Source organism: Carettochelys insculpta, chromosome 14, assembly GCF_033958435.1.
Source record: "Carettochelys insculpta isolate YL-2023 chromosome 14, ASM3395843v1, whole genome shotgun sequence".
In the NCBI taxonomy this organism is placed as follows: Eukaryota; Metazoa; Chordata; order Testudines; family Carettochelyidae; genus Carettochelys; species Carettochelys insculpta.
In genome coordinates this window covers 45,926,627-45,951,816 of record NC_134150.1, presented here as the reverse complement: position 1 = coordinate 45,951,816, position 25,190 = coordinate 45,926,627, and the positions used below count along the sequence as shown (strand labels likewise).

Sequence of the window (25,190 nt, the reverse complement as noted above, 5' to 3'; positions counted from 1 at the left end):
TAACAGTAAAAGTTCAGGCATTTTGTAGTTTTCCAGAAATTCTTTATGAATGCCCATGCCAGAACATCGGTGGTAAGTAGGGATATTGGTGAGGCCTGAGGGTGTGGATACTTGTCATGCCTTGCTGGATGTAACATTTGAGATACTAATAACAAGCAGTCCTGTAGTACCCGAAGACTAATAAATTTATTAGGTAGTGAGCTTTCATAAGATTCACTTCCTTGCATTCATGGATTTTTTTTATTTTATACTTCTAATCTAGAGCTTTGTTTTTCATTGTGTCCTCTTTTCTGGATACCATGCAGTAATTGTTATCATGTGCACATCTGCTGCTTTGAGCAATTTCTCACTGTGATTTTTTTCCCCTTTGTTCAAGCTTAACTATGGGGCAGCTTTATGAGAAGGAGAAGGATGAAGATGGATTCTTATATGTGGCCTACAGTGGAGAAAACACATTTGGCTTCTGAATGCTGGGGTCTGGCTGCTGCATCATCCTGCTGTGTATCTTGTAAATAGCCATTTGTTTTCAGTTATTACAGCCACAGAGGCTTCTCCCATACACATCATGCATTTGTAACTGGATTAATTTCTTAATATGTTGTCTTATTTTATTAGACTGGTAAATTATCAGGTTTTTTTTTTTTTTTCCTTTTCCTTTGGCAGGGGACAGCTCTCTATTGTGCATTGTCCTCATGGCTATAAGTTCCCAGAGCCTCAACTCTCTGGAACACATTTAATGACATTGTTTATATATTGATGCAAAGTAGTTGAGCTACTAAAATGAGGGGAATATACATTTATTCTGAATTTAATTTGAAGTGTTAGCTGATAAGAATTAAAATATTATTCTTAGTCATGGGAACACTTGCTTCACTATACTATTCTGAGCAGTAGCAAAATCCGTATCAATCTGAACTGAGTTAATGTTCCTCTTTCTGAATTCTATTAATTACAATAAAAATTCCTCTGACACAACTGCTGTTAAGTGCCTAAGGTCCTTTCTTTACCTTTAATTTAACATTCTACAGTGAGGAAGCACACTGATGCATATTAAAGCAGGAAAAAAGGATCTGGAACAGTTAGTCCTCCTGAGGAAAGGAGGCCAGGAGTTGACAATGGAACCCAGCTTCCTGGCTGGGGATGCCAAGGAGAGAACTGGACAATTGGACTGTGTATTTGGGGAAGGGTTGACAGTCAAGATGCTGGATACCACGTGCAGGGGCAGAAGAGGAACAGGCACCAGAGTGGTAGAGAATACACCAGGTAGGAGATGCAAAAGGAGACAGGACGCCTAATCATTTCAGAAATGGATCACAGAATCATAGAACACTAGGACGGGAAGGGACTTCGAGAGGCCATAGAGTCCAGGCCCCTGCTCCAAGGGCAGGACCAAGTACTGTCTAAACCATCCTTGAGAGCCATCTATCTAACCTGTTCTTAAATATCTCTAGCGATAGCGATTCCACAACCTCCCTTGGCAATTTATACCACTGTTTCACCACCTTAACAGTTAGGAACTTTTTCCTAATGTCCACCTAAACCTCCTGTGCTGCAGTTGAAGCCCATTGCCTCTTGTTCTTCTTGGCCTCTGAGGACAGAACAAGTTTTCTCCCTGCTCCTTCTGACACCCTTTTAGATACCTGAAAACCGCTATCATGTCTCCCCTCAATCTTCTCTTTTCCAAACTGAACAAGCCCAGTTCTTTCAGCCATTCTTCATAGGTCACATTCTCTAGACCTTTAATCGTTCTTGTCGCTCTTTTCTGCACCCTCTCTAATTTCTCCACGGCTGTCTTGAACAGCAGTGCCCAGAACTGGACACAATACTCCAGCTGAGGCCTAACCAGCACACAGTAGAGCAGAAGAATGACTTCTTGTGTCTTGTTCACAACATACCTGTTAATGCATCCCAGAATCATGTTTGCTTTTTTTGCAACAGCGTCACACTGTTGACTCACATTTAGCTTGTGGTCCACTATAACCCCTAGATCCCCCTTTCTGCTGTAGTCATTCCTAGACAGTCTCGCCGTATTCTGTATGTGTGAAACTGGTTGTTCTTCGAGTGGTCCCTGTGGGTGCTCCACAATAGGTGTCGGGCTCGCCCGGCGCCGCAGATCGGAATTCTTCTAGCAGTTTCTATTGGATCGCGCATGCGCCAACGCGTGCCGCTCCCTTGCACGCCCCCGGCCATGTGCGCGATCCGGTCCCCGCCAGTTCCTTCTCAACTGCCATCGGCTGCAGACGGAATCTGCTCAGGCTAAAGCCAGAGTAAGATAAGATGTTTTTATGTGTAGTTTGTTTGTTTTGTCACTATTTAAAAAAAAAAAAAAAAAGAGAGAGAGAGAGAGAGAGAATATCAGCTAGCAGAAAGAAGAGGAACGAAGGAGAGAGGGGCAGACAAGAAGGCTAGTTAAGCCGTCCGCTGCCCCGCAGGCCGGTGATTGTTATTTGGGGTAAAAAGGCACTGATTAGGGGCTAAGTACCCTATTAACAGTAAAGACTCACCGCGATGGCCTCCTCGGGGTTTAAGAAGTGAGAGTCATGCCACAAAGCTATGCTGGGCTCCGATGGGCATAGTGAATGCATTTGCTGCCTGGGGGAATCGCACATTACCCAGAAGTGTTCTCACTGTGCTAAGCTTACAGCCAGGGCCAGGAAAGACAGAGAGGCGAGGTTCAAAATGCTCCTGTTTGATAAGGCTCTCCAACCGGAACTGCCGGAGAAGCCTCACGCAGAAGGGCCCTCTGGATTGCATAAGAGGAAGGCAGCCTCTTTGACCCCCTCAGTGCAGAAGAGGAGGAACGCAGAGTCCCCAGGTGCGAGCTCATGAAAACGGCAGCGCAGCAGCGCACGTGGCAGAGGCTGAACCTCCGATTACACAACAGACGGCACGCAAGGCGCCGCGAGCGCTAGCGAGGCGAGCGCCGGAATCGGCGGCGCCAACGCAGGCGGCACCAGCCCCCACAGCGCCGACGGCGCAGGGGCACCCAGCACGGAGCCTACCGGTGCCGGAGGAAGCTACCCGCGTGGCACCACAGCTGACTGTGCTGAGTGCAGCGCCGACAACGGGGCTGAGATCCCCGGCACGGGAAGGGGCGGCACCCACCCCGCAGGGGAGGGGCAAGGCAAAAGCAAAAGCTCGGCACCGCAGTCCATCTCCGGACAGGGCTGTGCTGCCCTTATCACCTAGCCCTCCCCCCGAGGTACACACGCGACACCAGCGTGCTGTGACTCCACCAGCTTATCTAGGACCTCCCTCTCTGTTCCTCCAACCAATTTCGCCATGGCTTGGGCCACCTTCACCATTTCTGGGCACGGATCCCCTTGAGTACTATCACAAACTAGCTTCACCACTATCTATGTCATCGTGGAGGTCCTGCTCTCCCAGATATCATGGGTACACTCTCCGATCGTGGTCCAGGTCTCCATCACCGGGCCCTTGCCCATGCTGCTATGGTTGTCCTCATCATGCTGAACACAGACACCGCAGGTCTAGATCCAGGGGCAGGTCCTCCCCTGCTTCTCAGTACCCCCTTGTACACTCTCGCTCTGGGACGGGAACACAGTTGTCTTAGGGGGAGTTAGATCCAGAATCCTGGGACCTTCCTTCACAGTCCTCCAGGGAACAAGTATATCATCGACCACGGGAACCAGAGGATTTGAGGGAGGTTTACCCCAGTGGTGCCTCCTCATCCTCCCCAGATGAGGCCATGGCCCCCGGGGATGTCTCCCCCTCGGATGACCTTAAACAATTCCAGGAACTGTTCAAAAGAGTAGCTTTCATGCAGGACATTCAAATAGCAGAGGTGCAGGAGAAGCATCATAAACTCCTGAAAAATTTGAAACCCCTGGCTTCATCCAAAATCGCTGTCCCGCTGGACGAAGCCATTATGGAGTCAGCCACTAACATATGGCAGACCCCAGCCTCTATTCCACCTACGAACAAGAGAGCGGATAAGAAGTACTTCGTCCCAGCCAAGGGCATGGAGTTCCTCTTTAGTCACCCACAACCAAATTCTTTGGTGGTCGAATCGTCCCAGCAGAGGTCGAAAGCGTCTCAGTACAAATCGGGGGGATCGGATAAAGATGCTAAGAAGCTAGAGCTGTTTGGCAGGAAGGTATATTCCTCCTCTACCCTATTATTGAGAATGGCAAATTACGCGGCACACCTATCAAACCACAACTTTGACAATTACTCCAGACTTACTCCCCTCATGGATTCACTCCCGGAAGACAAGAAGCCAGTGTTAAAGGCGATTGTTCAAGAGGGCTATGCAGCGTCGCGGACGGGAGTCCAGATTGCCCTGGACGTGGCGGACACAGCGGCACGTTCAACAGCTACAGCAGTGGTCATGCGTAGGGAATCCTGGCTCCAGACGTCTGGTATCCCCAGGGACCTGCAGGCGAAGATCGTGGATCTTCCCTTTGATAAACAAAAGCTGTTTGCGGACTCGGCCGACTCGGTCCTCCACTCCAGCAAGGACTTGAGGGTCACACTTAGAACCTTGGGCATTTATACTCCCCCATACAAGAAGAAGAAATTTTATCCTCAGCAAAGACACTATGCTTACCAACCACAGCGTGCTCAATATCAGCGAGGCTACGACCAACGGCGCCATCAACAGCAGCAGCAGTACAGAACTCCCAGGCGACGTTCTCAACAAAGCCGTACACCCTCAGGGCAGGCCCAAAGACAAGAAGTTTGACAGGTATGTCGGGGGCTGCACTATCAACACCATCGCTCAATGCCACTCTCATCTCATGTTCCATCATCGCCTCAAACCGTTCCACTCCCAATGGCAAAAGATCACCATGGACAGATGGGTGCTAGAGATTATAGCCACGGCTTACACAATCCCCTTCCAGTCACTTCGACTGACGAAGCCTCCCGCCAGGCCTCATCTCAGAGACGCTGCCCATGAGGCGAGGCTCAAGCAGGAGGTGGATCACCTTATGTTCATAGGGGCGGTGGAAAGAGTGCCGGAGCAATTCCAGGGGAAAGGTTTTTATTCACGCTACTTCCTAACAGAGAAGAAAACAGGAGGCTGGAGGCCGATTTTGGATCTACAGGGCCTCAACCGTTACTTGCGCAAGCAACGCTTTCGGATGATCACAGTTGCCTGCATACTTACGGCACTGGACGATGGAGACTGGTTTACAGCCCTCGACTTACAAGATGCTTACTTTCATATAACAATCCACCCAGCACACAGACGCTTCCTCCGCTTCACCGTCAGCAGGGAACATTTCCAGTACAGGGTTCTTCCGTTCGGCCTATTCTTGGCTCCCAGAGTTTTTACCAAAACCCTGGCAGTCGTATCAGCCTACCTGCACAGACAGGGGGTGTTTATTTTCCCCTATCTGGACGACTGCCTGCTGAAAGGGGCCTCAAAGGCAGAGGTCTTACGCATGATACGCGTCACCGCTGACATGTTTACTTCGCTGGGCCTAGTTATCAAAGACCGAACCCACACAAGATATAGAGTTCACAGGGGCACGCATAAACTCTATCACAGCAAGAGTATACCAGCCCGACGCCTGCTTCCGCGCCATAAGCTCACTGGTGCAAGTCATGACGTACAGCCCCACGGTGCCGGTCCTAACGTGCCTGCAGCTGTTGGGCCACATGGCAGCAGTGACATTTGTGGTACAGCATGCCAAGTTACACATGCGAAGCCTGCAGCATTGGCTGGCGAGTGTTTACAAACCAGCATCCCATACTGTCCACAAGGTAGTGTCGCCCACGACAGAGGTGTGCAGATCCCTAGCGTGGTGGGAAAATCCCAAGAAACTGCTAGTGGGGGTGCCTTTTCACCAACCACAAATTTCTATTTTTCTTACTACTGATGCCTCCCACGTAGGATGGGGAGCGCACATTGGCAGCAAGGTGACGCAAGGGCTATGGTCCCCTGCAGAACAGACACTGCACATAAATATACTGGAGCTCAGAGCAGTGTTCAACGCGTGCAGACATTTTTGAGATTACCTGCATGGCAAAGTAGTCGGGATCAATACCGACAACACCTCCACTATGTTCTACATCAGTCGACAAGGAGGGGCATGATCCCGTGCGCTATGTGCGGAAGCAGTCCGATTGTGGAACTGGTGCATCTCCAACAACATAACGTTGAAAGCCTCGTACTTGCCGGGCACTCACAACATGAAGGCAGATCAGCTGAGCAGGCGCTTCGCACTCACGCACGAATGGCAGATCCGCTCCGACCTGCTACGGCGCATATTTCGTACATGGGGGTTTCCCCAAGTCGATTTGTTTGCCACCCAGTACAACAAGAAGTGTCCCCAGTACTGCTCCAGAGCAGAAATAGGGCGGGGGTCCCTGGGGGGATGCATTCATGATTTCATGGAAGGGCCTTCTACTTTACGCGTTTCCCCCCACAACGCTTATCCACAAGGTTCTGCAGAAAGCCAGAAGGGAGAGAGCTCGCATGATACTCATAGTCCCAACTTGGGACCGGTGACAATGGTTCCCCTTGCTTCTGCGCATGTCGGATCGCCCACCACTTCCCCTACCGGTGGCGCTGGACTTACTCACGCAGGCTCAGGGGTCCATAGTGCACCCGCACCCTCAGGGTCTGCGTCTACAAGCACGGTTAATCCATGGCTCAGCGCCTTAGAGAGCACATGTACGGAGGGAGTACAACCAGTCCTGGAGTGTAGCCGAGGGACCTCCACCAGGAGGACTTATGAACAGAAATGGACTCGATTTACAGCCTGGTGTTCCGCCAAGCAGTTAGCTCCCCTGGACGTTCCTATAACCGTAATACTAGAATACCTATTGGACCTCAAACGAGACGGGCTTTCTCTATCCTTGCTAAAGGTCCACCTCGCTGCTATATCAGCTTTTCGGCATACAGAGGAAGGGCCGACTATTCGCCCACCCTATCATCACAAGGTTCTTGAAGGGGCTGGTAAACCTGTACCCTCCTCGAAAACCGCTTCCACCGTTGTGGAGTTTGGACTTGGTGCTCAGCACGCTATCGGGACCACCCTTCGAACCATTAGCCACGGTACCCCTCCGACTCCTTACGATGAAAATAACCTTCCTCCTTGCGATTACGTCAGCCCACGGGGTGAGCGAGCTCGCAGCAGTGATGGCAACGCCACCCTGCACAGTATTCTCAAAGGGGGCGGTAACCTTACGGTTACACCCAGCCTTCGTTCCAAAAGTTTCTTCGGAGTTCCATCTTAACGAACCAATAGTTTTACCCTCGTTTTACCCGAAGCCTCACAGCTCCAGCAAGGAGGCGTGCCTACATCTCCTAGACGTGAGAAGGGCGTTGTCCTTTTACATAGACAGAACTAAGTCCTTCCGAAAAACGGACAGGTTTCTAGTCTCTCTCGCTCCCAAGTCAAAAGGGGAAGGCCTCTCTTCACAGAGAATTTCAAAGCACATCGTGTCCGGTATAAAAATGTGCTACGAGCTTCGAAAGACCCCTTTGCTGGCCCCGCCTAGGGCTCACTCCACCAGGGCGGTGGTGGCGTCAACAGCCTTCTTCAAGAGCATCGCTTTAAAAGACATATGTAGAGCGGCAACCTGGTCATCCTACGACACCTTCGCCAAGCATTATGCCCTACATCGGGTATTCGAGGAGGATACCCGTCTGTCGACAAGTCCTCTTGGGGGCAAGCTGCACATGAATCGATTACCCACCTCCTTACTTGGGTTACTGCTTCGGAATCTCTGTCTGATGTTTTTCAGGAGCATCCGAGGCGGTTGGTCAAGGAACTGGCGGGGACCGGATTGCGCACATGGCCGGGGGCGCGCAAGGGAGCGGTCCAATAGAAACTGCTAGAAGAATTCCGATCTGTGGCGCCGACACCTATTGTGGAGCACCCACGGGGACACATCTCGAAGAACCACCGTTACTATAGGTGAGTAAAGAAAGGTTACTAAACACTAAACAGAGATCCGAAGCGGGGAGGATGGGCGGGTAGTGGAGCACCCAGGGGGACACATCTCGAAGAACCACCGTTACTACGGTGAGTAACCTTTCTTTCTTCTTTGAGTGTCCCCGTGGGTGCTCCACATTAGGTGACTACCCAGCAGTAACCCAAGATAGGAGGTGGGTAATCGGATTATGTGCAGCTTGTCCCCGACGAGAGACGGGTATCCTCTTGGAATACCCTGTGAAGGGCGTAATGTTTGGCGAAGGTGTCAAAGGATGACCAGGTCGCCGCTCTGCAAATGTCTTTTAGCGCAACGCCCTTGAAAAAGGCTGTTGATGCCGCCACCGCCCTAGTGGAATGAGCCCTGGGAGTGGCCAGTAAAGGAGTCTTTTTGAGTTCGTAGCACATTTTTATGCAGGATACGATGTGCTTCGAGATTCTCTGCGAAGAGAGACCTTCTCCTTTCGATTTGGGAGCGAGAGAGACTAGGAGTCTATCTGTTTTCCAGAAGGACTTGGTCCTGTCTATATAGAAGGCTAGCGCCCTCCTCACGTCCAGGAGGTGTAGGCGCACCTCTTTGTTAGAGTTATGAGGCTTTGGATAAAACGAGGGTAAAACAATAGGTTCGTTAATGTGAAACTCAGAAGAAACTTTGGGAACAAAGGCTGGATGCAGCCGTATGGTTACCGCCTCCTTGGAAAAAACAGTGCAGGGTGGCGTTGCCATAACTGCCGCAAGCTCGCTCACCCTGCAAGCTGATGTGATTGCGAGAAGAAAGGTCTTTATCGTAAGGAGGCGGAGGGAAACCGTGGCCAAGGGCTTGAACGGTGGTCCCGTTAGCACATTAAGCACCAGGTCCAAGTTCCACGAAGGTGGAAGCGGTTTCCGAGGGGGGTATAGGTTTACCAACCCTTTGAGGAACCTGGTAACCATGGGATGGGCGAACACAGTGTGCCCTTCCTCTTCGTGTCTGAACGCCGAAATGGCAGCAAGGTGGACCTTTAACGAGGATAGTGAGAGTCCTCCTCTCTTGAGGTCCAGTAAATACTGTAATATCACAGGTATAGGCACCAAAAGGGGGGCTAGCTGTTTGGTAGAACGCCATGCTGTGAAGCGAGTCCATTTCTGCTTGTAGGTCTTCCTGGTGGAAGTCCTCCTGCTACTTCCTAGGACTTGCTGCACTTCCTCCGTACATGTGCTCTCTAGGGAGCTGAGCCATGGATTAACCACGCTTGTAGTCGCAGGCCTTGGGGGTGCGGATGCACTATGGACCCCTGGGCTTGCGTGAGGAGATCCGGCGCCACCGGAAGGGGCATCAGTGGACGGTCCGACATGCGCAGGAGTAAGGGGAACCATTGCTGTCGATCCCACGTTCGGACTATCAGGATCATTCGGGCTCCTTCCCTCCTGGCTTTCTGCAAGACTTTGTGGACCAGCACTGTGGGAGGAAAAGCTTAAAGCAGGGGGCCCCTCCACGAGATCACGACTGCGTCCCCCAGGGACCCCCGTCCCAGTCCTGCCCTGGAGCCGAATTGTGGGCACTTCTTGTTGTGTTGAGTGGCAAACAGGTCTATCTGGGGAAAACCCCATGCGTGAAAAATCGGTCGTAGCAGATCGGGACGGATCTGCCACTCGTGCGTGAGTGCAAACCGCCTGCTCAGCTGGTCTGCCTTCACATTGTGAGCGCCTGGTAAGTATGAGGCTTTCAAGATTATATTGTTGGCGATGCACCAGTTCCATAACCGGACTGCTTCCGCACATAAGGCACGGGACTGAGCTCCTCCTTGCCGATTTATATAAAACATGCTGGAGGTAGTGTCTGTACTGATCCCGACAACTTTGCCTTGTATATGGTCTCGAAAGTGTCTGCAGGCGTTGAACACTGCTCTGAGCTCCAGTATATTTATGTGCAGTGACTGCTCCGTGGAGGACTACAGCCCTTGAGTCACCTCTTCGTTCATGTGTGCTCCCCACCCTATGAGGGAGGCATCTGTAGTAAGAAAAACCGATATTTGTGGTTGGTGGAAGGGTACCTGTTAGCAAGTTCTTGGGGTTTATCCACCATTGCAGGGATTTGCGCACCTCTGCTGTGGGCGACACCACCCTGTGAACGGAGTGTGCTGCCGGTTTGTATACGCTCACCAGACAGTGCTGCATGCTGCGCATGTGTAACCTGGCGTTCTGTACTATGAACGTCGCCGCTGCCATGTGGCCCAGCAGCTGTAAGCACGTCAGGACCAGCACCGTAGGGCTGAAGGTGATGACCTGCACGAGGGAGCCGATGGCCTGAAAGCGAGTCTCTGGTAGATACACCCTCGCTGTAATAGAATTTATGCGTGCCCCTATGAACTCTATGTCCTGTGTGGGGTCTATCTTTGACTTTGCCAGATTGATAACCAGGCCAAGCGAAGAGAACATGCCTGCTGTGACGTGTATCATGCGTAGTACCTCCTCCTTCGAGGCCCCTTTGAGTAGGCAGTCGTCCAGATACGGGAATATAAATACCCCGTCTGTGCAGGTAGGCTGACACCACTGCCAAGGTCTTGGTGAAGACTCTGGGGGGCCGAGGAGAGGCCAAACGGTAGGACCTTGTATTGAAAATGTTCTTTGTCTACCATGAACTGGAGGAATCGCCGGTGAGCCGGATGGATAGTTATGTGAAAATACGCGTCTTGTAAGTCGAGGGCTGTGAACCAATCTCCATCGTCCAGTGCCGTAAGGATGGAGGCGATTGTGATCATCCGAAAGCGTTGCTTGCGCAGGTACCGGTTGAGGCCTCGAAGATCTAAGATGGGCCTCCAGCCTCCTGTCTTTTTCTCCGTGAGGAAGTACCTCGAGTAGAACCCTTTCCCTTGCAGTTGCTCCGGCACTCTTTCCACTGCCCCTATGAGCATGAGATGGTCTACCTCCTGCTTGAGCCTCGCTACGTGGGAGGCCTCCTGGAGGTGGGGCCTGGGTGGAGGTCGTGGCGGTGGGAGCGACTGGAAGGGGATGGCGTACCCCGTGGCTATGATCTCCAGCACCCATTTGTCTGTGGTGATCCTTTGCCACTGGTCGTAAAATGGTCGGAGGCGATGGTGGAATAGCCGCTTTGGATGACTTTGTGCGATGGTAGTGATGGCGCAGCCCTGGATCTGTATGTCAAACTTGTGGCCTTTGGCCCTGCCCCGAGGACGCACGGCTCTGTTGGGAACGTTGCCTGGGAGTTCTGTACTGCTGGTGCTGTTGATGTCGCCCTTGCTCGTAACCCCTGTGGTACTGGGGACGCTGTTGCTGGTACTGGTACCGTCTCTGTTGAGGGTAGTACTTTTTCTTTCTGTATGGAGGGGTGTAAATCCCCAGGGTCCTAAGTGTGGCTCTTGAATCTTTACTGGAATGAAGGACCGAGTCAGCTGATTCAGCAAACAGCTTCTGCGAGTCGAAGGGAAGATCGACTATCTTTGCCTGCAGATCCCTCGGTATACCCGAAGTCTGGAGCCAGGACTCCCTTCGCATCACCACTGCCGTAGCTGTGGAGCGTGCTGATGTGTCCGCAACATCCAGGGCGATCTGAACTCCCGTCCTCGAGGCCGCGTAGCCTTCTTGCATGATGGCCTTGAGCACCGGTTTTTTGTCCTCTGGAAGCGAGTCCATGAGGGAGGTTAACCTAGTGTAGTTGTCGAAATTATGGTTCACTAAATGCGCTGCGTAATTTGACATTCGCAACAGTAGAGTGGAGGAGGAGTAGACCTTTCTGCCGAACAGCTCTAGCTTCTTGGCATCTTTGTGTGTTCCCCCTGTCTTGAATTGAGATGTCTTTGATCTTTGTTGCGACGACTCCACCACCAAGGAATTTGTTTGTGGGTGGCTGAACAGGAACTCCATGCCCTTCGCCGGCACGAAGTATTTCTTATCCGCTCTCTTGTGGACAGGCGGAATAGTCACAGGGGTCTGCCATATCATAGTGGCGGACTCCAAGATTGCTTCATTAAGCGGTATTGCTATTTTGGAGGAGGCCAGAGGTCTCAGATTTTTGAGGAGCTTATGGTGTTTCTCTTGCACCTCTGCTGTCTGGATGCCTTGCGTGAAGGCCACCCTCTTAAACAGCTCTTGAAACTGTTTGAGATTGTCCGGAGGATGGACGTGCCCCGGGGCCGTAGCCTCATCCGGGGAGGAGAGCGAGGAACCACTAGGGTATGCCTCTCTGGACCCTTCTGGTTCCTGTTGGTGATGGTACATCCTCTCGCTGGAAGCTTGCAAGGGAAAATCTCAGGGTTCCATAACCAGTTCCCCCTGAGATACTTGAGTCTCTGTCCCCATTCGCGATTGCCCTCGGGGATATGGGACCCTCTGTGGGGATCCTTCCCTGGTAGATTGCCGGTGGTGTCTATGCCCCACGTGATAGGGGCGACCATGGCAGCATGGGCACTGTTCTTGGGAAGGTGACCTAGACCACTCCCTTGGTGCATACCCTCTGCGTCCGGGGGAGCGAGATCGTCGAGAGATCTGGGACACTGGAGAGAGCGATTTGTGATAGTATTCCAGCGGCTCAAACCCCAGGAAGGGTGAAGGTGGTCCCAGCCAGGGCGAGGCTGGTTGTAAAAATGGAGACGGGGGCTCCAGGTAGGCTAGGGGGGACCCCTGCCTTCTGGTTGGAGTCTGCAGCATAAGCGGAGGGCTGAGAGAAAGCAACTCTGCAGCCCTGTCTGGAGAGGGGCTGCGGTGCCTTGTTTTGTGTGCAGCCTTCCCCCTCCCTTGAGGAGGTAGCTCCGCCCCCTGACGTGTAGGGGATCTCGGCCCCGTCCGCGCCGTGCTCGGCACGCTCATGGGTGGTGCCGCACAGGCGGTGTCCGCTGGTGCCTGCAGGCTGCGTGCCTGCGCGCTCTGCACCGCCGGTTCCCTGGGGGTCGGTGCCGCCGCTCGCAGTGCCGCCGGTACCGGCGCTTGTTTAGTCGCCGCCCTGCCTGCGGTGCGGGGCGGCTTTTTGATTATCGGAGGCTGAGCTGCCTCCACGTGGCTCTCCGTGCTGCCGCCGATCAGCTGTTGCTGCGGCTGGGGGCTGTGTGCTCCTCCCGTCCCGCTTGCTGTTGCTGCCGGCAGGGATCGGGCTGGGGAGGCTTTCCTCCGTTTTTGCGCTGATGGGGTGAGGGAGGCGGCTTTCCTTTTATGGGCCCCGGAGGGTCCCTCCTGCTGCGGCCGCTCCGGCATGTCTGGCTGGAGGGCCTTGTCGAAGAGCAGCATTTTAAGCTGCATCTCCCTGTCCTTCCTTGCTCTGGCTGTTAATTTTGCACAGAAGGAGCATTTCTGCGTGACATGGGACTCCCCCAGGCACCTTATGCAGAGACTGTGCCCATCAGACGCTGGCATTGCCTCTCGGCAGGACTCGCATTTCTTGAATCCTGAAGAGGACATTGTTGGTGAGTCTTTCAGTTGTTAATGGGTACTTAGCACCTTCTCTGTGCTGTTTTTCCCCCTCTCCGATAGCCTGCCGCGGCAGGAGGGCTAATGGCCCTAGGCTCCTGGCCTCCGGTGCTCCGCTTGTTACTAGGACTGGACTGAATGCCGTCCCGCTTGTTGTTTGTTTTTGTTTTTTTTGTTTTTGTTTTTGTTTTTTTGAAAATAACAACTGGCTAACTTAACAGTAGCCTAAGAACTTGAAAACTCTAAAGAAAAAACAGTTAAAACCAGTGAATATGCTAACTTGGCCGTAGCCTAGTCAGATTCCGTCTGCAGCCGATGGCGGTTAAGAGGAACTGGCGGGGACCGGATCGCGCACGTGGCCAGGAGCGCGCAAGGGAGCGGCGCGCATGCGCGGTCCGGCAGAAACTGCTTGGAAGATCCGATCTGCGGCGTCGGGCGAGCCCGACACCTAATGTGGAGCACCCACGGGGACACTTGAAGAAGTTCTCTTTCCTCTCTAAGTGGAGCTCTTTGCATTTGTCCTTATTAAATTGCATCCTGTTTACCTCACACCATTTCTCCACTTTATCCAGAATGACTGGGCAGAAGCTGGCTAAATATATAAATCCTGACCAAGTACACAACTGCTGTAGATAGTGCATGAGTGAATGGGAAGTAACATGTTCCTGAGACAATACTGTCCCTTTAAATGGAAGTGGTTCAGATTAGAATTACCTGAGGTGGTGCGGACCAGAGCAAACATAGGTGAGAAAAGATTGTATACCTGGATAAGAAGTTTTGTTCCCCCTACTTCATGAACATTAAAAACCACTCCAAAATCATGACTGGACAAAGGTATCACCACATCACAGCCCTCTATGGCAGTGTCTTCACGTGCCATGTCTTCCAGAAGTGGCAAGCTAATGAGTGGAAGATGCTAATGAGGCATGGATACAAATTTTCCACACCACATTAGCATATTGGCACATCATTTCTTGTCCAGAAGCAGCTCTTCTGGACTCCAAAGTACACATAGAGATGCGCAGCCCGCAGGGATCTTCTGGAAGGAATCACAGAATCACAGGGCTGGAAGGGACCTCAGGAGGTCATCTAGTCCAGCCCCCTCCTTCAAGCAGGATCAACCCCCACTAAGTCATCCCAGCCAGGACCTTGTCAAGCCAGGACTTGAAAACGTAGAGAGATGGAGAATCCGCCACCTCTCTAGGCAACACATTCCAGTACTTCACCACCTGCTTGGTGAAGTAGTTTTTCCTAATATGTAACCTACACCTCTCCCTCTTCAATTTCCGACCATTACTCCTTGTTCTGCCATCTGACACCACTGAGAACAGTTTCTCACCCTCCTTTTTAGAGCTCCCCTTCAGGAAGTTGAAGGCTGCTATTAAATCACCTCTAAGTCTTCTCTTCTGTAAACTAAACAAGCCCAAATCCCTCAGCCTATTCTCATAGGTCTTGTGCTGCAGACCCTTAATCATTTGCGTTGCCCTTTGCTGAATCTGCTCCAGCAAATACACATCCTTTTTATACTGGGGGGGGGGGCCCAAAACTGGACACAGTATTCCAGATGTGGCCTCACCAGTGCCAAATAAAGAGGAATAACTATTTCTCTTGATCTGCTTGAAATGCTACTCCTAATGCACCCTAGTATGCTCTTAGCCACCTTGGCTACAAGGGCACACTGTTTACTCATATCCAGCCTTTCATCCACCATAACCCCTAGGTCCCTTTCCAGTATACTGCTGCTGGCCAGTCGGCCCCCAGTCTGTAACAATGTTTGGGATTCTTCCGCCCGAGGTACAGGACTCTACACCTCTCCTTATTGAACCGCATCAGATTTCTTTTGGCCCAGTCCTCCAATTTATCCAGGTCCCTCTGGATTCTCTCTCTACCCTCCAATGTATCTACCTCTCCCCCTAGTTTTGTGTCATCCTCACAATCTCTTTCTGGAAGAGCCCCGCAGGCCACACATCTCCATGTGCACGTCAGAGTCCAGAAGCGCTTCTGGACTCTGAACCATGTGCCGATATGTTAATGAGATGTGGAAAATTTGCATCCACACCTCAGTAGCAGCTGCTGGTTAGTTCATCAGCGTGCTGCTTCCGGAAGAAGTGGCAAGTAGAGACACAGCCCATGTGTATAGCTATATAGCAGATGGGTGTTATAAACTCCCAGCCACACACACACGAGCTAGCATATTGAAAATAGCACTGTGCCATGGTGGTTCAGGTTAGTCATAACTACAACAGCATCAAAAGGTCTACATACTTGGATGGCTAACACATGTTGCTCCCTATGCCACAGTTGGCTTTTTACCTCACAAGCTCAACCGAGCAGTGCATGTGTGACACATTACACCTCCCAGAGGTGTTATAGACATACGCTAACCAGAAACAGGCTCTGAGACAAGTGGGGCTGAAATTGTTCCAATCTTCACTTTTGTGTTACAATGAAGCACAAAGGCCTTGAGCAACCAGGCCTGAATCACATCACTGCCTTTGGCAAATTAGCTCATATTTTGAGTAACCAGAGGCTCAAGTGGCATTTATTGTGCAATAATCGTTCAGCTTCCTCACCTGTTTCACACTGTTGCATTGCTTACGCCCTGTTAGGCTGTATCTGCAAAAACAACAAGTCCTGTAGTACCTTATAAATTACCAGCTATTTTGGAGCATAAGCTTTCATGGGCAAAGGCCCACTTCATCAGATGCAGTGTAGTGGAAATTCCAGAGGTCTAATTATTTCCACTACATTGCAGCTGACAAAGTGGGCCTTTGCCCATAAAAACTTATGCTCCAAATTGTTCATCTTTAAGGGGCACTAGGCGATGTTGTTGTGTCACTGGAGGGGGGTGTGTGTGTGTGTGTGTGTGTTGGGGGCGGGGGGGGGGGAGAGAGAGATGGCAATGCTGGCCACACCAATGCCTTGCACAACATGACTACCATCATGCAGGAACAGCTGGCAATGGAGGGGGTGGCGTGGGTGGTGGGTGGCCTGAACACCCTAACCCAGGCTGTGACCACCTGCCTGACACAGGCTGCCAATCCCTTAGTAGACACCCCTGCAGCCCTGCCCCCCCCGCCCCCCCACTGGTCCAAGGCCTTGCAGCCCTGCTCCTGCCCAATCTCCCAACTGGCAGTAGCCCAGTGGCTCACAGCCAGTGCCACCTGTGGTGAGCCAGCACCCTCTTCTTTCCCCTCACCATGAGCCTGAGCCCTAGCTCAGAGGACCCACACCCCATTTTCCCATAGTCTTTGCCCAGTCCCAGCCCCAACAGGGAGCCTGGACTTGGGCTGGTAGGGGTTCCTGCAGCTGGTGTGGGTCCTGGCCCTCAACAATGGGGTTGGGTGGTGGGGGGCCTAGTATGGCCACCCCATCCCCGGTCCACCACCAAGTTTGGGCAGCATGCCCCCACCACTGCTGGCACACTGGGGAGGCTGACCTCCAGCCTTGTAAGGAAGCAGCAAAAGCTCCCCTTGAGCTGGCCAAATGCCCACTCAACTGTGTTACAAGCCCTGTTGAGGCACCTGTTAAAAGTGTCATGGGTGGGCTCAGCATGCCCCATCTAGGGCTGCATGAACCAGAGGTGCAGGGGGCATGCAGCATCAGCCACGATGCTGGGGGGTGGGGGGGGGGTGTCCCAAATCAAGAACACCTGTGGGGGTTGGGGGGGGAACATACATTCCCCTCCTGCATCTGAGCCACGAGTTCCGAAAGATGCAGGTGTCATAGGCTCACCCAGACCAGCCCCCACACACCACCCCGTCGTGCCCACAAGGGCCTGTAGCACTACAAAGTAGTACCCCTTGTGGTTTATGAAGACACCTGCACTGTGCTCTGGGGCCTAGATGGCAACATGGGTCCCATCCAGAGGCCCAAAACAGTGGAGGAAGCCCAGCTCCCAGAACCCTGCGAGGGTGGTGTCAAGGTCCCTGATGCAAATGACGCAGCAGAGTAGGATGCAGTTGCGCGATGGGACTTCCTGAATGGGGTGGAGGTACAACATGTCCCTTAGTGCATGGTGAGTTGCACCACGGGATCCTGCCCCCTTGGTCACAAGACTCCCTCCCCAGGTCCCCTACCCCCATCCCCATGGGTCCTCCTTGCCTGGGACTACCCCCAACCCCTGCATTGTGGGTGTGTGACCTGAGCATGGCCCCAGCCATGGCCTTGCCCACCCCAAACTGGTGGCCAACTAACAGGTCGCTGGCCAGCTTCCTTATTGCGATAGCAACTCTTCTCCAGGGGCAGCATGGGCCATATCCAGCTGTCATAAGGCTGGAGGGAGCCAGTTTAGAAGTTCTGGAGCCACTGCTCGTTGTCCCAATCCTCCAGCACAAGCTGGTCCTACCACTTGCTGTTGGTGGGGTAGCCCCACAGGCACCAGATGACCTGGGGAAGGGGGCACTGGTGTCACCTAGCGAGGGTGAGCAGATGGGAATAAGGGGACTTCGAAGTAGGCGGGGTCCTTTCTGAAAAGGAGCCCCGTCAGGACGAGCCACACGGCGGCAAGCCACGTCAATTGCGAAGTGCCGCGGCCGCGTGCATGCTAATGAGGCATTGAATATGTATTTCAGCACTTCATTAGTAAACTTCAAAATGGCCATTTACATGGCCATTTTGAAGTTTAGGGCTAGCGTAGACATGGCCACAGTGTCTTCTCCACTTGCTTGGGGGTTGTGGTGCTCTGGGTGGCAAGCCAGTCCTTGGTGGGTGCAGACCAACAGGGGCAGGGAGGAGCCCTTTAAAGGAGCAGAAGGCTGTGGTCCCAGAAAGGGCCTGTCCCCTGCGTGACCTCATCTGCAGCATTTCCAGGACTTTTCTTTCAAAAGGGTGTCCTGGGTGGTGTGGACACTCCCTTTCAAAAGATGGGAGCTGGTCTTTTGAAAGCACATTTTATGTGTGGAGATGTGCTTTCGAAATGCAATCTTTCAAAATGTGGTTTTGAAAGTCAGCATTTCAAAATCGCGCTGAAGTGTAGCTGCAGCCATAAATGTTTCTAAACAATATTAGCAGAGCTAAATCTTAATCCTTCTTTGTAATCTATTAACAAGATGCCACAGGCAGCCACAGCAAACACTGTGATAAATGAACAGGAGCCGCTAACAAGGAGTTTGCCTGGGAGTTCTCCTTGTGCGGGGGAGCCTCTTACCAGTTGTCCCTGTCTTATAGGTTTGTTTCTCTTGTGCCCTTGAAGGCAGCACTAGAAACATCTAGGGGAACTCTCTGAAGAACGGGGAATAATGAATGGTAACATGGCTACTCAGAAATCTGTTGTGACCTGCACAGTATGAGCAATGTTCTTCTTTCTCCCAGACAACAGGAAGAATTTTGTATGTCCCAAGTGCAAGCCAGTTGCCATTTTGGAAGAGAAGGTTAGAAGACTTGAGGTGCAAATATCAACCCTTAGGTCCATCAAAGAAGGTGAAGACTTTCTGGATAGAAGTCACCATTTATCGCTGGAGATATTTAAGACCAGGTTAGATAGATGTCTATCAGGGATGGTTTAGATAGTACTTGGTCCTGCCATTGGGGCAGGGGGCTGGACTCAATAGCCTCTAGGGCCGTGTCTACACGTGCCCCAAACTTTGAAATGGTCACGCAAATGGCCATTTCGAAGTTTACTAATGAGGCGCTGAAATGCATATTCAGCGCTTCATTAGCATGCGGGCGGCTGTGGCGCTTCGAAATTGACGCGGCTTGCTGCCGCGCGTCTCGTTCAGACGGGGCTCCTTTTCGAAAGGACTCCAGCTACTTCAAAGTCCCCTTATTCCTATGAGCTCATGGGAATTAGGGGACTTCGAAGTAGGCGGGGTTCTTTCGAAAAGGAGCCCCATCTGGACGAGACGCGCGGTGGCAAGCCACGTCAATTTCGAAGCACCGCAGCCGCCCACATGCTGATGAAGCACTGAATATGCATTTCAGCGCTTCATTAGTAAACTTCGAAATGGCCATTTGCTTGGCCATTTCGAAGTTTGGGGCACGTGTAGACATAGCCTAGAGGTCCCTTCCAGTCCTAGTGTTCTATGATTTTATGATTTAGAACTGCAGGAACAGCAGCCTGTTCAAAATAAGGAAGAGGACTGGAAGCATATTACCTCCAGGAGAAGAAAATCAATTCAGGTCTCTCCAAATACAGTGGAGATAAGCAACCACTTTCAGCCTCTCTGCACAGGTGATACAGTGGAGATAGCTTGGGCAGATACCTCACAGGGAAAGCATAAGATGACTACCCCACAGACTGTAAAGCATGGGATGCGCAGCCCAAAGGAATCTACGACCTCCACCCCAAAGAGAAGACAACAGGTGGTGGTGATCAGGGACTCCCTCCTAAGGGGGATGGAGTCATCCACCTGCTGTCCAGACTTAGAAACTCAGCAAGTTTGCTGCTTGCCAGGAACGAGAATCTGGGATGTTACAGTGTTTTCCAAAAATCATCAAACTCACAGACTATTACCCCTTCCTACTTCTCCGTGTAGCTACAAATGATACAGCCAAGAGCGACCTTGACAAGATCACTGTGGATTATGTAACCCTAGAAGAAAGATCAAAGAATATGGAGCACAAGTGGCATTCTCCTCCAGCCTCCCTGTGGAAGGAAGGGTTCCGGGTGGGGATCATCAAATCATCGAGGTAAATGCATGGTTGCGTAGGTGGTGTAGCAGAGAAGGATTTGGTTTAGCTGACCATGGGATTCTGTTTCAAGAACAAGGACTGATAGGAAGAGATGGGATACACCTAACAAAGAGAGAAAAGACCATCTTTACAAGCAGGCTTGCAAACCTAGTGAGGAAGACTTTGAACTACGTTTGTCAGGGGATGGTGAAACAAGCCCTGAGGTAAGTGGGGAAGGAGTAGGGTACAACAAAAGTAGGATTCATTGGTGAAGAGGAGAAAGTGGGCCAATCAGCCACTTCTCTAAGGTGCTCGTACACAAATGCAAGAAGCCTGGGAAACGAACAGAGGGAAAAGAGAGGCCCTGGCACAATCTAAGTATGAAGTGATTGGAATAATGGAGACTTGGTGGGATGACTCACATAACTGTAGCATGGTCATGGAAGGGTATAAACTGCTTACGAAGGACAGGCCGGGGCGAAAAGGAGAAGGAGTTAAGTTCTATGTGAGGGAGCATTATCATTGCTCAGAGCTCCAGTATAGGGAGGGAGAAAAGCCAGTTGAGTATCTCTGGGTTAAGCTTAGAGGCGGAAACAATAGAGGTGATGTTGTAGTTGGTGTCTGCTATAGACTCCTAGATCAGGGAGATGAGGTAGATGAGGATTTCTTCAGACAGCTAAGAGAAGCTTCCAAATCACAGGCACTGGTTCTCACGGGAGACTTTAAATTATCCAGACATTTGTTGGGAGACCAATACAGTAGCACACAGACAATCCAGGAAGATGGACTTTCAGAGTTCATCTTTTTCACCACAAGAAGCTGGTCCAGTAAAATATAACATTACATTGAGTAACAAGGGATAGGACGTTATGTCCATCTTTGAGGGGAAAAAAGCCCATCTTTCACAAACAGAAGTTAGTCCAATAAAAGATATTCCCTCATCTCCCTAGTCTCTTGAGTATCCAGAGACCAACATACACTCAATTCAATGTTTGCAGGACTGTTGCAGGTAAGTCCTCAAGCTCAAAGAAAGAGTCTTTCATATGCTCCTTTGTTATTTTAGCCCTTGTTCTTCTGCAGGGGTACACTAATGCCACATTCCAACAAGAGAGGTTTAGATTGGACATTAGGAAAAACTTACTGTCAGGGTGGTTAACACGGGAATAAATTGTCTAGGGAGGTTTGGAATCTCCATCACCGGAGATTTTTCAGAGCAGGTTAACATACATCTGTCAGGGATGGCCCTGTATGGTGGCTTGGTCCTGCCATGAGTGCAGCGGTCTGGACATGACCTCTCAAGGTTCCTTCCAATTCTGTAACTCATCTAGGCTGAAGCATGTCTGACTCTCTCATTGTCTCCCTCCCAAAAGTGAGGTTGACGACACTGGGCAGAAGCCCCCAAACGGCTGGTACCCTCTGCCATACCTTAATAGAAGCAGCACACTGGCTCACTATACAAAAACACAAAGAAACATGCCAGAGCCAACTGCTCCTTGAATAACCAGCCTGAAAACTTAGGAAAAAGAGTTCAAAACATCTACATCTCCCAGCTGTTGATCTAAAAGCTAGTCTGAGGCAAGGGCAGTCTTACACAACTTGTACTAACATTACAGCTGGAGAGGAAATGGAAACATTCCAATCTGGTTCACAGGATCACTGGAGAGCTTGTTGATGAACAAAAAGAGAAGAAACCAGCCCATTTCAAAGATGTGGTTTTTGCTGACTACATGATTTCTCACAAAACTTTAGAAATGTACTGGTTAGCTGTTATATTTCTATATTATAGCATTTTAACTACTAAGACCTACTGCTTCTCCAATTCAAGTGACCACGCCCTCTTCCTAGATGCTTTACATTCCTGCAGTTCAACCCAACCCCAAAATATACAGGAATCTGGCTTGAATTCAAGTTGCTGGTTCTTTATGCAAATTCTAGGTATCAGCTCCTTTACTCCTGCACTGGACTCTCTTCTTTCAAGATGGGCTTGGATGTTGATGCTTGCTATGAAAAGTATGGAGTGGACGGATTAGACTCAAGCTGCCTCCTCCAATATTATCACTTCCTACAGGAAACCATATTATAGCCACTGCGTGAACACAAAGGATTTGTGGTAACAAATGCCTACTCCTCTCAGAGATCCCACTCAGTTATACATGTAACTCACTCAAAAACTTCAGGTGCCTCAGAATGGGGCATTCTCTCTCCAATACTAACATAGGATTGTCTATGCCATCCCTCTACTTTCCCATTTTATTCCCATCTGTTATTTTCAGATTATAACATCTTCAAAGCAAAGCTGCAGGTTTTGCCTACACTGGATCTTGTGGGTAACAGCTTCTACCAGTTCCCCAAACAGAATTAGCTGTACTAACAAAAGGATCTTTTCCCCAAGCATAACTGTACTAGACTCACATATAAGAACATAAGAATGGCCATACTGGGTCAGACCAAAGGTCCATCCAGCCCAGTATCCCGTCTGCCGACAGTGGCCAATGCCAGGTGCCCCAGAGAAGGAGAACAGAAGACAATGATCAAGTGATTTATCTCCTACCATCCATCTCCTGCCCCTGTACTGAAGGCTAGGGCACCATACTTTACCCCCGGCTAATAGCCATTTATGGACCTAACCTGCAAAAATTTATTGAGCTCTTTTTTAAACCCTAATAGAGTCCTGGCCTTCACAGCCTCCTCCGGCAAGGAGTTCCACAGGTTGACTGTGCGCTGTGTGAAGAAAAATTTCCTTTTATTAGTTTTGAACCTACTACCCATCAATTTCATTTGGTGTCCCCTAGTTCTTGTATTATGGGAAAAAGGTAAATAATTTTTCTATATTCACTTTCTCCACACCATTCATGATTTTATATACCGCTATCATATTGCCCCTCAATTGCCTCTTTTCCAGACTGAAAAGTCCCAGTCTCTCTAGCCTCTCCCCATATGGGACCCGTTCCAAACCCCTAATCATCTCAGTCGCCCTTTTCTGAACCTTTTCTAATGCCAATATATCTTTTTTGACGTGAGGAGACCACATCTGCATGCAGTACTCAAGATGTGGGCGTACCATAGCTTTATATCAGCAATAGAACCACACCCGACAATTCTGTTGGCAAAGGTTTAAATGCAAACCAGGCCTCAATCATCTCCTGTTCTACATAGTGCCATATGTATCCATGGCATTGCACCAGTTACAATTCATCAGAGAACACGTTTAACACAGGTCACCCAACAGCAGTCCCCACATGAACCATTTTTCCCTCCTGCACATTAGAGCAGGATACAACTGCCACCACTGTGCCCACAAATGACAGATAATCTAAGGGAACAGTAATTTGAGTGATTATATAATCCTAGCCTCAGGCTAAATAAAATACCTCCATATGAACTGTCACTAACTGCCCTTTCCCCAAGATGGAAAAGTCTGCATGGACCACACAACACTTCCTCTAGTTTGACTAGAACATTTTCCACCTTTCTTAGACTGTTCTGCCATGCTCATGTCAGCTAATATTTTGTTTAGCTGCATATGCAGTAAGAGAGCCTGAGACAAAAGCCCATGCAGCAGAGGCCTGTGTGACAGCAGAAGGTTTGAAAAAAAATCACCAGCAGATCCCTACTTGGTGCCATCACTGGAGGAGACCAGAAGTTACAGCCCAAAAGGACAGGGTCGTGGGGTACCCCAGAGGACGGGTAGGGGGTTCCATGGTATTTTCAGCACACCGGGTCACAGTCTCAAGGGGATCTCTGTGACCAAACCTGTCCCAGTCTGATATGAGTCAGAAACTGTTTACAGAATCTAAGAAGTGCTAGTCACATACCACTCATGTTAACAGATTCCGATACTGCCTAACATTCCCCAAGGATAACAGGAACACACTGAGCTCTCCTAAAAGACAATGTCAGGAAGAGAACATAAACTCATAGAATGCTAGGACTGAAAGGGACCTTGAGAGGTCACTGAGTCCAGACCCCTGCCCCAATGGCAGGACCATGTACTGTCTAGACCACCCGATAGACATTTATCTAACCTATTCTTAAATATCTCCAGAGATGGAGATTCTACAACCTCCCTTGCCAATTTATTCCAGTGTTTGACCACACTGACAATTAGGAACTTTTTTCTAATGTCCAACTTAAACCTCCCTTGCTGCAGTTTAAGCCCATGGCTTATTGTTCTATCCTCAGAGGCCAAGAAGAACAAGTTTTCTCCCTCCTCCTTATGACACCCTTTCAGATACCTGAAAACGGCTATCGTGTCCCCCGTAATCTTCTTTCTTCCAAACTAAACAAGCTGGATTCTTTCAGCCTTTCTTCCTACGTCATGTTCTCTAGACCTCTGATCATTCTTGTTGCTCTTTTCTGGACCCTTTCCAATTTTCCACATCTTTCATGAAATGCGGCGCCCAGAACTGGACACAATACTTCAACTGAGGCCTAATTAGCACAGAGTAGAGCGAAAGAATGACTTCTTGTGTCTTCGAGAACAACAGGAAGTCTTGTGGCACCTTACAGACTAACAGATATTTTGAAGCATAAGCTTTTGTGGGCAAAGACCCGCTTCATCAGATGCATGGCGGGGGGTGGTTTCAGAGGGGTATTCAAAGAGTGGGGTCCCAGTAAGAGGGAGGGCCAGAGCTGACAAGGTCTATTCAGCAAGGTGGAAATGGCCCAGTATCAACAGTACTTATCAAAACAGGGAAAAACAAGTCAGATCAGACAGGGGGAAGTCAGCCTTTGTCAGAGTCTAATGGGGAGATATTAGCACCCAGAGCAGAGAAACTGCCTTTGTAAGCTGCAAGCCACTCCCAGTCTCTGTTTAATCCATGGTTAATGGAGTCAAATTTGCAAATAAACTGCAGCTCAGAGACTTCTCTCTCCATTTGATTTTTAAAATTTTTTTTTTATTTCAGGACTGTCACCCTTAAATCTGCCACTGAGCGTCCAGGGAGACTGAAGTGTTCCCCCAAAGGCTTCTGTACATTACTGTTCCTGATGTCTGATTTATGTCCATTTATTTTTTTATGGAGAGACTGTCCAGTTTGGCCAATGTAAATTGCAATGGGGCATTGCTGGCACATGATGGCATATATTATATTAGTAGATGTGCACGTAAAGGAGCCCGATGGTGTGGTTGATGTTAGGTCCTGTGATGATGTCACTGGTGTAGATATGTGAGCAGAGATGGCAGCGAGGACTGTTGCAGGGGCTAGAGTCACTGGTTTGTAATTTGTAGTGGCTGGTGAGGATTTGTTTAAGGTTAGCAGGCTGTCTTGT

The 25,190-nt window shown here is 50.3% G+C and overlaps 2 protein-coding genes across 3 annotated transcripts in view; one reads left to right on the top strand and one right to left on the bottom strand.

Annotated features, from left to right (window-relative positions):
• The window catches only part of GABARAPL2 (GABA type A receptor associated protein like 2), a 32,519-nt gene extending 31,542 nt beyond the window's left edge, over positions 1-977 (top strand). Inside the window, exon 5 of the mRNA XM_075008421.1 lies at positions 377-977. Coding sequence (XP_074864522.1) covers positions 377-467 — 91 coding nt within the window. The 3' untranslated portion in view covers positions 468-977. The remainder of the gene's footprint in view (positions 1-376) is intronic.
• The window catches only part of ADAT1 (adenosine deaminase tRNA specific 1), an 89,368-nt gene that overhangs the window by 2,485 nt on the left and 61,693 nt on the right, over positions 1-25,190 (bottom strand). The window lies entirely within an intron of this gene.